General features: G+C 41.1%; 1 protein-coding gene across 5 annotated transcripts in view; it reads right to left on the bottom strand.

The window, feature by feature from the left end:
• Positions 1–16,837, bottom strand: part of CLEC16A (C-type lectin domain containing 16A) — a 156,412-nt gene extending 139,575 nt beyond the window's left edge. For all 5 annotated transcript variants that reach the window (XM_063430278.1, XM_063430273.1, XM_063430275.1 and 2 more), the window contains exons 1-4: positions 16,672–16,837; positions 10,896–11,024; positions 9,518–9,651; positions 3,510–3,658 (exon numbers count right to left, since the gene is read on the bottom strand). In XM_063430278.1, the coding sequence (XP_063286348.1) occupies positions 3,510–3,658; positions 9,518–9,651; positions 10,896–11,024; positions 16,672–16,748 (489 nt within the window). In that variant the 5' untranslated portion in view covers positions 16,749–16,837. The remainder of the gene's footprint in view (positions 1–3,509; positions 3,659–9,517; positions 9,652–10,895; positions 11,025–16,671) is intronic.
• Positions 16,838–17,058: the final 221 nt, after the last annotated feature.

The following is a 17,058-nucleotide window of genomic DNA, read 5'->3' as shown; positions in this document are numbered from 1 at the left end:
CTGTAACGTTCTACGACACCCTAAAACCTGTACATGGGGGGTACTGTTTTACTCGGGAGACTTCGCTGAACACAAATATTAGTGATTCAAAACAGTAAAACATATCACAGCGATGATATTGTCAGTGAAAGTGACTTTTTTTGCATTTTTCACACACAAACAGCACTTTTACTGATGATATAATTGTTGTGATACATTTTCCAGTTTTGAAACACTAATATTTGTGTTCAGCAAAGTCTCCTGAGTATAACAGTACCTCCCATGTACAGGTTTTATAGCGTTTTTGAAAGTTACAGAGTCAAATATATGGGTCAAATATTTTTACATTGAAAATGGACAGGTTGGTTACGTTGCCTTTGAGAGCGTATGGTAGCCCAGGAATGAGAATTACCCCCATGATGGCATACCATTTGCAAAAGAAGACAACCCAAGGTATTGCAAATGGGGTATGTCCAGTCTTTTTTAGCAACCACTTAGTCACAAACACTGGCCAAATTTAGCGTTCAATTTAGTTTTTTACTTTTTTCACACACAAACAAATATGAACGCTAACTTTGGCCAGTGTTTGCGACTAAGTGGCTACTAAAAAAGTCTGGACATACCCCATATTGAATACCCTGGGTTGTCTACTTTAAAAAAAATGTACATGTGGGGTGTTATTCAGCGATTTATGACAGATAGTGTTACAATGTCACTATTGATACATTTTAAAAATGTATGTTTTGAAACCCCAATATCCTACTTGTACTTATAGCCCTATAACATGCAAAAAAATAGCAAAAAGCATGTAAACACTGGGTATTTTTAAACTATTTTAAAAATTTTGAATCTATTTAGCAGTTTTTTTCCATTCGCTTTTCTAGATGAGTAAAAGATTTTTCACATGAAAGTAAAAAAACATGTACCGTATATACTCGAGTATAAGCCGAGTTTTTCAGCACATTTTTTGTGCTGAAAAACCCCAACTCGGATTATACTCGAGTCAATAGTCTGTATTATGGCAATTTACATTGCCATAATACAGACAGGGGCTGTGGGGGCTGTGAGAGAGCGTTACTTACCTCTCCTGCAGCTCCTGTCAGCTCCCTTCTCCTCCGCGCCGTCCGTTCAGCACCTCGGTCAGCTCCCAGTGTAAATCTCGCGAGAGCCGCGGCTCTCGCGAGACTTACAGTGTGAGCTGACAGAAGAGCTGACCGGACGGTGCGGAGGAGGAGAGAGCTGACAGGAGCTGCAGGAGAGGTAAGTAACGCTCTCTCACAGCCCCCACAGCCCCCCCCCCACTGAACTGCCAATGAAGGAGAGCCCCCCTCCCTGCCATATATCAAGCAGGGAGGGGGGACGAAAAAAATTATATATTAATAATTACATTAAATAATAATACAAAAATAATAATAATGAAATTAAATAAAATAATAATAAAAAAAAAAATAAAAAAAAAATTGCCCACCCCCCACCAAGGCTCTGCACACACACACACACACACACACACACTGCATTCATACACACACACACTGCATTCATACACACACACGCTGCATTCATACACACACACGCTGCATTCATACACACACACGCTGCATTCATACACACACGCTGCATTCATACACACACACGCTGCATTCATACTCATACACACGCTGCACTCACACACGCTGCACTCACACACGCTGCACTCACACACGCTGCACTCACACACGCTGCACTCACACACGCTGCACTCACACACGCTGCACTCACACACGCTGCACTCACACACGCTGCACTCACACACGCTGCACTCATACACACGCTGCACTCATACACACGCTGCACTCATACACACGCTGCACTCATACACACGCTGCACTCATACACACGCTGCACTCATACACTCACACGCGACATTCATACACTCACACTGCATTCATACACTCACACTGCAAATAAATATTCAATCAATATATTTTTTTAGGATCCAATTTTATTTAGAAATTTACCAGTAGCTGCTGCATTTCCCACCCTAGTCTTATACTCGAGTCAATACGTTTTCCCAGTTTTTTTGGGTAAAATTAGGGGCCTCGGCTTATATTCGGGTCGGCTTATACGGTATTTTTTTCAATTTTTCATCATATTTTTTCATTTTTTAAAAATTTTATTACATGAGATTATATAAATAATGGTATGTAAAGAAAGCCCCTTTTGTCCTGTGTGAGGAACCGTATGAAACACCTTGGCAAAATCCAAGCAGATCACATCCACTGCAACATACTGATCTATAATTTTACTTACTCCTGCATAGAATGCAATTAGGTTAGTTTGACATGACCTATGTTTCATAAAACCATGCTGATTATTGCAAATAACCATGTTCTTCCTCTATGAATTCCCCTCTCTCCCATTAGCAGCCAAGCTTGAAAACTTTACATAATGTTTTTCCAGCTTTAAGTATGTTTACCTTTTTATGTAGAATTGTCTGCCTCACTAATCACCCCCTTAATTCTCATTTTCGCTTGCTCTAACAGTGGACGTGTACTTTCCTTTAGACTCTAGTGCCAAGTTTCCAGTGTCACAGAGGACACACGCTCATCAGCTGGGTTTATAGTTACAGCAACTTCCTCTACATCGGGGATCGTGTGCTTTACAATTACCTTGGTTGGTCATTTAGAATAATTGCCAGGCATGCAGCAATGATTTTCCCTTTTTTCTCACTACAATTCTTAATACATTTTATGGGTTTCAAGGTTTATAGGAAACATTTCTGTTACCTGTAACTTAGCAGTTCCTAATTCCACACTCCATAAACTTGTATTTGTTCCTGAGCTTCGTCTATTTCTAAGAACATGTGCTCAACAATTTGCTTTACCTTACTGAGAAGGTTTTGTTCCTGAGCTTCCTCTTATACAGATCACATGTTCCTCTAATTGAGATAGAGAGCTTTCTCTTTCACAGAGGATACACACTCAGCCAAATTTAGATTTTTCACTGAACTTCTTCTTTCACAGTGGTCACACGCTCCTTAAATTTAGATGTGTTACAGATTATACATATATACATAGTATATTCTGTATCCAAGCAGAGGTTACACGACTGTCAAATTGGTATTAGGTTATTGACTGTCCTCATTTTATGGAACATGTGCTCATCAATTGCATACTTGCTACCTTACATTCAACACTGGATTTCATGCCTCCTATTACAACATTCTTACATAATGTTACAAGGTGGCTGTAAGTCAGAGATTTATGCCAGATAGCTTTCACCTATGCACAGACATTTGTAACAATTTATTTGTAGTTGGGTAAAAATGTTTTTGTAAAGTATAATGTTGCATTAAATTATTGCTCTGTTTATTTACAGGCCTAACTCGACTATAGGTTCTGGCACAAACCAGCTGACAAAGCCTTAGATAGATGGGACAAGCTCAGCTTTGGTCCCTGACCACAAATAAATAAACAAACACATATAGATAGAATCGATTAAATAAGCCTCTTATAAAATGTTAAAAATGTTACATGGGTTTAAATGCTCACCTCGTTGTAAAAGAAATGGACTGTATGACTGTTGAGTTTGACTGAAAGTGTCTTCAGAAAGCATATGTAATAGCCCATTATCTCTTCATCAGAGAAGTCAAACTTGTGCACAATGATGGAGTTAACATGGTTATTGGACAACAAATAATCTAGGGGAGAAAAAAAATAAAATAACATGAATAATAAATAACCTTTAGAAAGTTTAAATAAAGAATTAATTTTACTTTTCTCTAGTTTCAGCTCACAATGAGATACCATATGTAAATGCAATAATATTGCAATATTTTAAACAGTTGTGTTAGTACAAATATGAAATTATACATTTAGTGTGGTTCACTTTTTTTGGACAAGGATTCAAAATTAAGTATTTCACATTAGCTTGCCAATCTTTCTTTTTCAATTTTAAAATGATCTCTGTATATTCATTCTTCAACTGTTCTGTATTATATAGCCTAATAAACTCAGCAAAACACACAGACTGCTGGTGTCATGACGGTTCTTCTCCTGGCAAAAAATGTTAATTTATTGAGGCAGGGAAATCAAAAAAAGATAACCCACCAACAGAAATCAACCAATCAAAAAGCCCAGAGAGATAAGATCCAGAACATATCCTCTATCTTGATGCAAGGAACCAACAACATAAAACAGTCTCAGATAAGAACAAAGTCCAAACTTCTGCCCTAAATTTGACAAGCATGATAAAGCATTGAAGCTGAAACAATCTGACAGAGCTGGCATCTTCCTAAGCAATTGATAGATGATATAACTTGGTTATGGGTCCATGACGTGTAACAAATAAAAAACACATGAGCATAGTTTTACATAAATAGCAAAAAAGGTTAATTTTCATTCTCTCTCTCAAGTCATTAGCAAAATTGTCATTATTGGTACGCTAAAGCAAACATAAGCTACAATTTTATTAGGCTTAATATTTTACTTTAACACTCAGAAAGTAGCAAAAACAAAGTATGCAGAGGAGGACAGAAATAAAACACCCTAAAAGTATCTTTGCATGTCCAATGAGCTACATAGGAAATAGCGGTTGAAGATGCAATTTCACTAACCAATCGAGTGCCAAATGAGGGGTCCGCCTGACAAAGCACAAGGTCTGGGGCCCCCGGGCCCGCCCACGCCCTACCTAGTCCGCTGACAATGATGCGGGACTGAATGTGGTGTGTATAGTGGAGGTGAATTAGAATGTGTGTAATGGATGTAGTGTTTGTGTGTATTAGATACTGTTTGTGCAGTGAATGCAGAGTGTGTGTTTGTGTAGCGGATGCAGTGTGTATAGTGAACGCAGAATGTGTTTGAGTAGTGGATGTAGTGTGTGTACAGTGATGTAGTGGATGTAGTGTTTGTGTACTAGATGCAATGTGTTTAGTGGATGCAGTGTCTGTAGTGGATGTAGGGTGTGTATTAGACGCAGTGTCTGTGTATAGTGAATGCAGAGTGTTTCAATGTGTGGCGGATGTAGTGTGTGTGCTGCAAATACAGGATGCTTGTGTAGTGGATGCTGTGTGTATAGTTAATGCAGAGTGTGTGTCAGTATAGTAAATGCAGTGTGTGTTAGTGTAGTGAATGCAGTGTGTGTTAGTGTAGTGAATGCAGTGTGTGTTAGTGTAGTGAATGTAGTGTGTGTGTTAGTGCAGTGAATGCAGAGTGTGTGTCAATGTGTAGTGAATGTAGAGTGTGTGTCAATGTGTAGTGAATGTAGAGTGTGTGTCAATGTATAGTGAATGTAGAGTGTGTGTCAATGTGTAGTGAATGTAGAGTGTGTGTCAATGTGTAGTGTATGTAGTCTGTGTTGTACTAGTGTATGCAGTGTGTGGGTCAGTGTAATGAATGCAGTGTGTGTGTTGTACTAGTGTATGTGTGAGTGTAGTGGATGCAGTGTATGTCAATGTAATGGATGCAGTGTGTGTCAGTGTAGTGTATGCAGTGTGTGTCAGTGTAATGGATGCAGTGTGTGTCAGTGTAATGGATGCAGTGTGTGTCAGTGTAATGGATGCAGTGTGTGTCAGTGTAATGGATGCAGTGTGTGTCAGTGTAATGAATGCAGTGTGTGTCAGTGTAATGAATGCAGTGTGTGTCAGTGTAATGAATGCAGTGTGTGTGTCAGTGTACTGTATGCAGTGTGTGCCAGTGTACTGTATGCAGTGTGTGCCAGTGTACTGTATGCAGTGTGTGTCAGTGTACTGTATGCAGTGTGTGTGTCAGTGTACTGTATGCAGTGTGTGTCAGTGTACTGTATGCAGTGTGTGTGTCAGTGTAATGAATGCAGTGTGTGTCAGTGTAATGAATGCAGTGTGTGTCAGTGTAGTGTATGTCAGTGTAGTGTATGCAGAGTGTGTGTCAGTGTAGTGTATGCAGAGTGTGTGTCAGTGTAGTGTATGCAGAGTGTGTGTCAGTGTAGTGAATGCAGTGTGTGTGTCAGTGTAGTGGATGCAGTGTGTGTGTCAGTGTAGTGGATGCAGTGTGTGTGTCAGTGTAGTGGATGCAGTGTGTGTGTGTAAATGTGCAATCTGCGGAGGGGGAGGGGTGGGGAAAGGGGCATTTTCAAATTAATTTTATTAACTGTACATTCAATTAATTAAATGTTTCTCCCCCCCCCTCCCTGCTTCTTACCTGTGTCCAGGGAGGGGGGAGATTCCATCCCTGGTGGTCCAGTGGCATAAAGGGGCCCCCGGCTCCTTGTTACCGCAGAGGGGGGCCCAGCACACAGCTTCTTCACATTCAGCTCATTGCCTCCAATAACTCTCGTGAGACCCGCGGAGCGTTGCCATGGTCTCGAGAGAGTTATTTGAAGAGAGAAGAAGCTGTGTGCTGCCTGGGCCCCCATTGCGGTAACAGGGAGCCGGGGGCCCGCGGCTGCACACATAGATCGTGATATTCGCTATCTATGTGTGCAGAGAAAGAAAGTGGGGCCCAGGACTGCCAGAGCAGTCCAGGCCCCCCAGGGCCGCCGGGCCCATGACAACCATCATGGTTGTCACCCCCTGATGGCGGCCCTGCCAGGCCCACTAAAGACAATAGCTACCAGATCCAGTTAGTCAAGGTCATAACTAAAATTGGTCGTGCATGTGAAATAAGCTATTAACCCAAAGAAGAACAGAGACAATGTAACCGAATAGTAGTGAAAAAAAAAAAAGTAGAAACAGTATAGGATCTTTCCAAAAATAAGGATAAAAATTCAAAGAAGAATCTGAATTTCTTCGAAGAGAAATCTAAAATGTCACTCGTTAAGGTGTAAAAGAAAAAGCATCCAATCATTTCATGGTTCCCAGCTTCCAACATGGTTATTTAGTGAACTTCAAATAGCCCCATGCCAAACAAGGCTAAAGCATCAGGTGCTGTGTGGCGCCATTCAGAATGGGTGGAAGCTGGGTGGGGACAGTCTCCATGCCCATGTGATAGGCCCTTTCTAGTGAGTGGACAGCAATGGCTTCCCAGTCACTAGTTTCTATGTATAGTAGATATGCCTCCACCTGCTACAAGGCAAGTGGGGGCATATGGGAGGTCTAAATGTCCCTCATAGTGATATAGCCGTCATAGCACTGCCAACTTCAAAATATCATTCGCTTGCAAAAAGTAAATTAACAATAATTTGCCAATTTACGGCCTGTTTATTCGTTTGTTTGTTTTTTTTGTTTTGTTTTTTATTGTTTTTTTATTGTTTTTTTTGTTTTTTTTTATAATCAGTGCTTTAGAAATATGCGGATATGGCTCTCGTCTGGGAGGAAATAGCTACACTGACAAGCCGAGTTGAGGTGGTGGAGAGAGACATGGGAAACACCAAAACAGCACAGTGTGCCACAGATGCTGCCATAGGGTTGTTACAGAAGAAATGTAGAGACCTGTTGAAGACCGAGCTAAAGCACGCAATGTGCGCATACGCGGGGTCCCTGACTATTTCCTACACTGAATTGCCCCACTATTGCCGGAGGCTGATAGCCACCATTACCGATGTAATGGTTAAATTTGTGCGAGACTCAGATCGTGGGGCCCTTATGGGAACCACCAGTCAGAGATGATCTTGAGTAATGAACAGATGCGAGTGCCCATGTGAAGACTAGTGGGAAAGACTTAGTTAACAATGGGTAATTTACATTTCCAAGGAGAAAAGCCACTGGCTGCTCACTGTTTAGTAGACATGCCCCTACGCGCAGCATAGCAAGTAGGGTCATTCGGGAGATTTTAATCTCCCTTATGCTATTATGGGGGTCATATGTACCCCATTGAGTGAGAGGGGACATTGGGGGGGGAGGGAGGTGGGGTGGAGCTTAAGAAGTTGCGGGAAGCACAGCTCCCTGCTGCTTCTATTTTTACATATTACAAGGAAAGAGCCGTGCGCCAGTAGCTCCCTCCCTGTAATACATCAAACAAACTAACGAAGAGGTCTTTGTTCATTCGTTCGAAATTTCTATTAATGTATTCATCTTTCTGACAAATTAATAGATGAAATTCCCGTTTGCATGTCCAAGTGTTTAACTGCGGATGCGCGGGAATTTCACAGCGCTATCTAGTGTGGGCAGATGACGTGTCCCACAGGGACTTGATCTACCCACACAAAGATGGCGGTGCCCAAGACCTAGGTTTGTACACAAAATAAAGGTGCAAAACTAGGTAATATGGGGGGCAAATTATTGGTTTGGGGCATTTGCGGGTGACTAGGGGGACAATTAGATGTAGTGGGGTTGGGTTAAAAAACAAGACAAAAAAAACCAAACATGGGATTCGGCCATGACAGTGCCGCTTTAAAAGCATTTTGATACTTTTCATTTAACCATTCTATCAAAAACCTATGTCTAATTTATACATTTTTTTGTGGTTGGGGCTTCCCCACAAGTTTTATTTTGTTAAAATTTGGCATATTTCTATTCTGCTAGTGTTCTCGAGTGCAATAATACCCCTCATGTATACCTTTTCCCCAATACTGCCTTTAATGAAACCCTTAAACCAATCAATTTTCCTATCCCTAACAGAACCCATAATCCACCATCTAATCCTATGCATAATCCGACCCTACTCCAAATAATTTTAGGATTATAGGTTAGATTCTAACCCATAATCCTACTCATAATACCAGTCCTAATCCCACCCTCTAATCTTACCTCTCAAGGGAATCCCTTTGGTTCACTCTTATGCTGCAGCTTATCACACAGACATCAGGGGGCAAACAGATAAACCTCCCCAGGGTATTTTCAGAAACTTTGGTGGGGAGGCAGTAATTTTTAGAATTACCACTTCTGCGTAATCGCGCTACCACGGCAGATAAAGGAATTTAAAGAGCTATGAGCAGGTCTCACTTTGAGCGCTGCTCATAGCTCTGTTGTCCATCTGCAGTCACTTACTGTGGCCTCAACCGCAGTGCTCACTATTAATCATCTTTCAGTCTGGGGTCACAAACTGTGGCCATAGCCGACAGAGGGTACTCCCAGTTATGGAAAGATACCGGGTAGCCCTTGGTAACAACTGGTACCTTTACTGCATGATGGCCAATCTCTTGGCATTAAAGCTCTGCATGAGGGCATAGATCATCATGTGGTCCTTAAGTGCTTAATTCAAGTCAAATAAACTTGTGTCTGCAGAGATAACATGCACTTTTTCATAGCAAATTTATCAAATAAACATACAAAATTCAGACTTTAATCCCATTGTTATTCTGTAAATCTGTGTAAATAATGAAAAATTTAAATTGTCCTCTAATTATCAGTGATTAAACTATTAAACTGGAGATAATTAGCATTGTATCACTATCTATGTATTTCTACTGGTATATATCAAAATCAGTTCTAATAGAACTATTAAACTAATCTGTAAAACTCATAACTTAAATTAAGTCTTACTGACTAGTTATTTAGATTGACTTAATTTGAATCAAATCCACCCTGTGCACAGGGCAGAGTTTAAAACATTGACTGACAGGTAGCTGGAGGAGCCTAGTTGAAGGATAAATAAGGAAGAAAAAGATAAGTAAACATAATGATACAATTCGTGGAGAAACTTACATAAAGAGGTTTCATGGTTTATATTTTCAAACAGCATGTTCAACGTTTGAAGAAGTTGCCCACAAACATAACGTCCTGACTTCTGTCGCAGAATGTTCAAGAAGAAGACAAACATGTTCTTCTCCAGAAAGAAACTATAAAAATGGATAAGACTTGTTAAAAGGAAACTATTAATAATAAAGTCAGGTAACTCTAGTCAGTTTAATGAGATTAAGTGGTTACATTGTCTAGATCCCCTCCTTAACACAGAAGAAGAAATATTCTGGTCAACGTTGACTGCTAAATTTCCACTCGCCAAATGCATATATTCATTCAGTGACGTAATTGATGATGCAATGCAAAATAGCCAGGGAATCTAAGTTCCAGTCTAAGGTGCTGACTAAGTACAGAATTCTGTTTATGCTTTGCATAGGGATAGTGAAAAGTAGTTAAATTTGTTCTATTTCTCCCAGCCGTCAGTCAATGCCTCTGCATTGGGAGGCATTGACTAGCAAGGGACAGCAGAAAAGACCACCCACAGGAGGTTACTCTGCTATTCTCCCATAGAAACCACAGCAGATGTGCTGTGGTTGTTATGGAAGCTCCCTAGCCAGCGGGATGTGTCCCAAGCAGGGCAAATCAAGGAAGAACAGAGGCGGAGTTGAGGAAGGCCTGGAAGTGGGTGTAACACAAGGAGTAACACCCACGAACCGGTGCTGGAACTGAGGAAAAGTGAGTAAATATTTATATTTTACATGGAATACACCATGTTAATTTGTGATAGATTGCGTGTATAAATGTATATGGGCGATTGCAGGTAAGTTAAATTATTCATAACCGGTTCACTTTAATCCTGCTCGGTTTATTTAAATCTATGAGAATCTATGCTTTTCATAGATTGCCGCACATGCCCTCAATCCTTCTCTGTTAAGAACATTCTCTTGTTTGGGAGCCCTTTATTTAACAGGTATTGTTGCCGATTGGGGCCCAGGAGATTCACCAACACTCCAGCATTATAAAGAACTGTATTTATCTATAATGCTGTAGTGTTCCTTTAATAGCACAGCATCCTATTGAAACTCCCTTAGATCCTTTGTTTTTACTGTTTTGCTGCAGGCGTGAAGTTTTGTGGCCACACTAAAAACTCATTCGGGCAGCTGGGAAACGTGCTTGGAAGGACACATTTTGGAGAACAAGTAGGGGGGGCAACCTCTGGAAACAAAAATTATAAGATTTACATTAATAAAATAAGAGGGCATAATGATTTAGGGGGAACACTGTGAAACAGGAATGGGTTTACAGGAGCTGCTCTGTTAAATCAGGAATTAAATAATTAACGTCAGTAAACCGTTTTAAAATGTTCACAATGCAATATTGTATTAGGAAATAGTTCACTTACTCAAACACAGAGCTGTCATTCTGGTCTCCCCAGATAAGTATCTCTGTGATGGAACGAATTGTTTCCACTAACAAATTGCGATTAAGATCTGTGACAGTCGTGTTCTTCGTTAAAACATGATACATGTATCTGAAAAATAAAAATTAAACAAATTGAAGGAAATCCATTCATTTGCCAGTTAACATGTACTTGTGCAACATGAGAATCATAGGAGGAAGAAGCTGAGTGAGAAAAAGAGTGATAATAAGTATTTAAGCTAGTAATTGGAAGAGTCTAGACTTTCAAGAAATGATGAGCTTTCAATAAAGAAAATACTGCAGCGGACAATAAGCAGAGCAACAAAAAGGTTGTCAGATTTTAATGGGGCACTCAATAACTTCTTTAGCACTCTGTGGTGGTTATGGTGCAAAGAAACCCGTATTGCTCTCATGGGGCAAGGAATAAAACTTTTTCTTTTTAATTACCTGATGCTTCCCAATGTCGATTGCTCTTCACTGATATTGCTAAAGATGAAGTTTCCCTTATAATTAATTATTTCCATATACATACATGTACTGCTATAGCAATATATTGTACGGGAACTTCGAGGGACGGACCACGGGTCCCTGGGAAACCTAGGCGGACGACAGTGGGTGGACGAACAAACATGTAGGTGTAACCAGACAAGTTAGACACACAGGAACAAAGGGGTTGAGGGCCCTGCTCAATGAGCTTACATACTAGAGGGAGTAGGTTAAAGTGACACAAAAGGTAAGGATAGTATTGATAGTTGCCAGAGAGGAATCAGTCGGGAGCCATTAATAGTTTAATTGATACGCTTTTATGAAGAAGCGGGTTTTTAATGATTTTTTTTTTGAAGGTGTGGAGACTGGGTGAGCATCTAACAGAGGAGGGACGTGACTTCCACAGGAACGGTGCAGCCTTCGAGAAGTCTTGAAGGTGAGCATCAGAGGTGTGAGTAAGGACAGACGATAGAAGTTAGCCTTCAGCAGAGCGTAAATTGAGCCCTATATCTTACCTTTTTTCACTTGTTTTATTGTTGTTCTAATATAAAAGAACCGTTATGGAGTACGTATTAAATATTTTTAAATAGAGGACACAAACACAGAATCCTACAAAAGGCATTATCATCCGAAAGTAATGAGGAACCACAGAGTAAAGAACGGAGCACACAAAGAATCATGTTTCCCAAGACCTACAATGTGGCTACACCAACATTAAAAGGACACTGTAGGCACCCAGACCACTTCAGCTCATGGAAGTGGTCTAGGTGCAAGTTCCCTTAAACCTACAGTGGTAATTATAGCATTTTCTGAAAAACGGCAATAATTACCTGCTTGGGTTAACTCCTCCTCTTAAAAGTAATGGTACACAATATTAAAAAAACACCATCTGTGGATATATCTTAGAATTAATAAACCTCTTAAAGTGATATTACACAACTCACAAACATAGGTGTATTTTAGGTATATTAACAAGCAATAATTAGTGATGTTGTGAAACATACAACCAACAGTATGACATATGCATATACTTGCAAACTTGTACAGTCACAACTCTGGTATCTAAAAAAGGAGACAAAGTAGAAGGAACTCCTAGTGCAATAGAGTCACAAATATGAAATCAAAAGAATAATTTGTATCTAACTCACAAGTTGAGAGTGGTAAGAACTCTTTGCCAACACTTAAATGATCACTATAGTGTCAGAAAAACAAACTTTATTTCCTGACACTATATCATCCTTGGGGGACCCCCACCCTCAGGGTTACACTCCCGCTGGGCTAAAGGGGTTAAAACCCTTTCAGCCGCTTACCTTTATGCAGCGCCGGGCTCCCTTGGCGCTGGTGACCTCTCCTGCCGACGTCAGCTCCCGAGTGGAGCAGAATGCGCAGCAAGAGCAGCGCGCGCATTCAAACAGCCATAGGAAAGCATTTCTCAAATTTCGTATCCAACGTCGCAGAAGCGCCTCTAGAGGCTGTCAGGAAGACATCCACTAGAGGCTGGATTAACCCTACAATGTAAACATAGCAGTTTTACATCTGGGGTTAAGCCATTTTATGCCTCAATCACGCAGAGCGTCCATAGGAAAGCTTTAAAAAAATGCTTTCCTACGGACACTTTGAATGCGTATTCGGCACATGTGACATCAGACAAGGATGCTGATGTCGGCGGGGGAGGAGAGGTAAGGGAGCCCGGCGGGGGAAAAGGGTAAATAGCTGAAGGGGTTTTAACCCCTTCAGCACTGCGGGAGGGGCACCCTCGGGGTACTATAGTGTCAGGAAAACCAAGCGGTTTTCCTGACACTATAGTGTCCCTTTAATGTTGAAAAATGCAAAGTTATGCACTTCGGGGTAAAGAATGCACAAGCAACGTATACCCTTAATGGAAGCGAATTAGGGATAACAACACAAGAAAAGGACTTGGGAATTGTTATAGACAGCAAACTATGCAACAATGTGCAATGTCAATTAGCAGTGGCTAAGGCCAGTAAGGTATTGTCATGTATGAAAAACGGCATTCATTCTTTGGATGAGAATATCATTTTGCCTCTTTAGAACAGGTGCCCACAATTGCACAGCATATTCAATATGTAGTCTTACCAGTGATTTATAAAGAAGGTTATTATTGCACTAGAAAAAGTGCAGAGGCGGGCTACAAAATTAATAAAAGTAATGGAACATATCAGCTATGAAGAAAGTTCAACAAATTTAAACCTATTTAGTTTAGAAAAACGTCGCCTGAGAGGGGATATTAAAACATTCTACAAATATATTCTGAGCCAATACAAACCACCGTGTGGAAATCTATTCACAAACCGGACTTTACATAGGACACGAGGTCATGCGTTTAGACTGGAAGAAAGAAGATTTCGTCTAAGCCAAAGGAAAGGTTTTTTTTACTGTAAGAACAATAAGGATGTGGAGTTCTCTGACTGGAGAAGTGGTTATATCAGAGTCCATACAGATGTTCAAACAGCTACTAGATGCATACTTGCAAAAACAGAATATTCAAGGATATAATCTTTCAATGTATGGCAATAACTGCTTGATCCAAGGATAAATCTGACAGCCATTCTGGGGTCACGGAGGATTTATTTTCCTAGCTTGTTGCAAAATTTGGAAGTGATTCAAATTTTTTTTTTTTTTGCCTTTTGTATCAACTGCAAAAAACAAATGTGAGGAAGGCTGAACTTGATGGACGCAAGTCTCTTTTCAGCTATGGAACTATGAATACTTGCATTTAACCCCTTAGTGACCAGACAGCTTTTAAATTTTCTTACCATTTGGGACCAGGGCTGTTTTTAAATTTCTGTGCTAAGACCTGTGCTAAGACGTAAGCTGCAGGAATATACTTGTAAAATGAGTTAATTGTGTTTACGTTAAACCCACTTTACTTTAGACTCCCTACCTTTGGGAGAGCTGAGTGGGTCTTTCCTGGGGTCCAGTGGGGCTGCACTCTTCCTGTATGCGAAGGAGCAGTACTCTGCCTGTAGCTCCTCTCTGCTCCCTCGCGCTCTGTAATGATGACGGGGCCGGAATTATGTCATATTCCGGCTCCCAACATCATTAGACAGCGCGAGGGAGCAGAGAGGAGCTGCAAACAGAGTACTGCTCCCTCGCACGCCACCCATAATGCTCCCGCGGGCGGGTGAACGCCTCCAATATTCCCCATGACGCCCGCCGTCAAAGCTCCCTCCCACACAAACTAGAGAGCTGGCAAATCCCAGACGCCAGGGCGAAATTTCTAGTTGCCATGGCGATCTGGGATTTGTCGAGTCCTGGCATACAATATAAACATATAACACAAAAGAAAATGGAAAAAGTTAAAGGGTTACTCCAATTACCATGACCACTTCAGTAATTTGAAATGAGTGGTCATAGAGCTAGGAGTCTGGATGTGCAGTGTTTCTGCTTGAAACACTGCACATCCAGAGATTTATTACTTTTTGTGCAGAAATTCTGTACTGGACTGCCAAATGTCAATCAACAATCAATCAACATTTTTAGTGTATTGGGGGGCAGTGTAATAATTTGGGGGAGGGAGGGGAGCAGTGTATTAAATTGGGGGAAGGAGGGGGCAATGTATTAGAGTGGTAAAAAGGGGGGCTGTGTATTAGAGTGGTTGGAGAGGGGCAGTGTGTTAAATTGGGGGGAGGGCAGTGTAATAAATTAGGGGAGAGAGAGGGGGGCAGTGTATTAAATTAGAGTGGATGGGGGGCAATGTATTAGATTAAGGGGCAGTGTATTAGATCGGGTGGATGGGACAGTGTATTGGATTTGTGGGCAGTGTATTAGATTGGGTCTGCCAAATGCTTCCCACAGAGATGCTGATTGACCACACAGCTTTTTGACACACATGCACAATAGCCTCCCAATGCTTTCCTATGGAAAGCATTGGATTGGCGGAGATCATCAAGTTTGCAATCATCACTGAATAGGCTGAGATCATCAAGCCAAAGTGCAGAACACAATCACAGGACTTCAAAATCAACAAGATAACCATTTGTTTGTTACAGCTGTGCAACAGCATACATTCACTATTTCAGTCCCATTACCAAACGTTTCTTAATTTGTCAAGGTAGTTGGACTGAAACATTTGTTATATGCAAATGCACGTCTCCTCAAAATACATTTGCTCTTTTGTTTACTTGAAAGCCCTACAAGCATGAGGATGTCCATTGCCAGTTAGGCAACTTTTTTTATACTGTACTTTTCTAAATAAACCTATATTTCTATGAAAACTGAAGTAGGTTGTTTTTTGCAGTCCACATAAACGTAAACCTGGTTTATTTGGCCCGTGTTGGCCTTTGAGTTTGACATGCTAGCGCTACAGTATGGGACAATGCAAAGCTGTGAGAGGGTCCCATATGTAAGCCACCATCCATGCAATAGGTGCTTACTGCGACTTCCTGTGAGCAGCCAGCGAGCCACACAATGAGGAATTTGGCCCTGGGGGATTAACAGTCCATTCCAAACTTTCTCTAGTATTGAGAAAACCACTTTCCCCTAGAAGTACAGTAGTTTGAAATATCAATGAATACTGCTTGGTTCTGAGAATGTTTGGTTGTGAGTTGACTTTATAATAACCGCAACCATTATCAAGTGCGTAGTTTTAAAAGGTGTACAACTATTACAGTTCTCTAAACATCTGTGTGGGATCTCCTTAACCCACACCAAACATGCAATACAATTCATACACAAGAATTATAACTTAACTTCTCCACCTATTGTGTATAATTCACTTGATGATAACGCTAGTTGATAACTAAAAAAACAACCATTTTATTTGTGGCTTAGCGACCAGACAACCGGCGAAGGGGAACTCATGTAAAAAAAGTGTCAGATCATTGAAAAAGGGGTTGACCAATTACTGCGGGACAGTGCCAAGTGTCTCCTGGCACCATAACCACTACAGCAGCTAATAGTCCATATGGTGCTTACATTATCCCTTTAAGCAAATTATACTCCCCTACACATGCACAAATTTAGGAACAGTAAGTCATTATAGACCTACCTACCTCTATGTTGCCCTGTCCTAGAAGTTGTAAACATTGCTTTTAAGCAATGTTTAAAGCTAAATTACATAATGTGGCATGAATTGCTCAAGTTTTGCCTTAACCCGCATTTTGTTGCTCCAATTCTGAGCACCCCACACATACAGGGTTTACATGGTGCCTGACCCCTCTCACACACTTATTGGAAGGTAGATGTGATGGGCCACCAAGGACCTTTACCCCCAGAGGGACCTTGGTGCTGCTTCCCTTCATTCCACTTACTTCAATCGCTCCAGTGAGTGAAGGCTGGAGCTGGAGCGCCCAGAGGCACTGACCCAGCTCTTCGATCGCCCAAACATCGTGGCAGTGGTCGCACCGTCCAGTCAATGCATTCTGCGACACCATAAACCCAAGAGTCCCCTCTCTCTCTTTCTCTCTCTCAGGAAACAGCAGCTTAACCTAAGAGCAAAAGCAACACCGGGGGCTGCTGGGACATGTAGTCCTTCATTTGTGTTTTTCTACAGTCATGAAGTTCCGAGGGAACTACATTACCCGGCATGCAGCGCGCGGGTGTGATGACACGGTTATTACTATTGTGACGCATCCCGGACATGTGAGGTTGCGAATAGTAGACGCTACCTATCTGTGACTGGGTTGTTATGGCACGAA

This window comes from Pelobates fuscus, chromosome 8, assembly GCF_036172605.1.
Source record: "Pelobates fuscus isolate aPelFus1 chromosome 8, aPelFus1.pri, whole genome shotgun sequence".
Lineage (NCBI taxonomy): Eukaryota > Metazoa > Chordata > Amphibia > Anura > Pelobatidae > Pelobates > Pelobates fuscus.
Note: the sequence above shows the minus strand (reverse complement) of the source record. Positions and strands in the feature narration are given on the sequence as shown.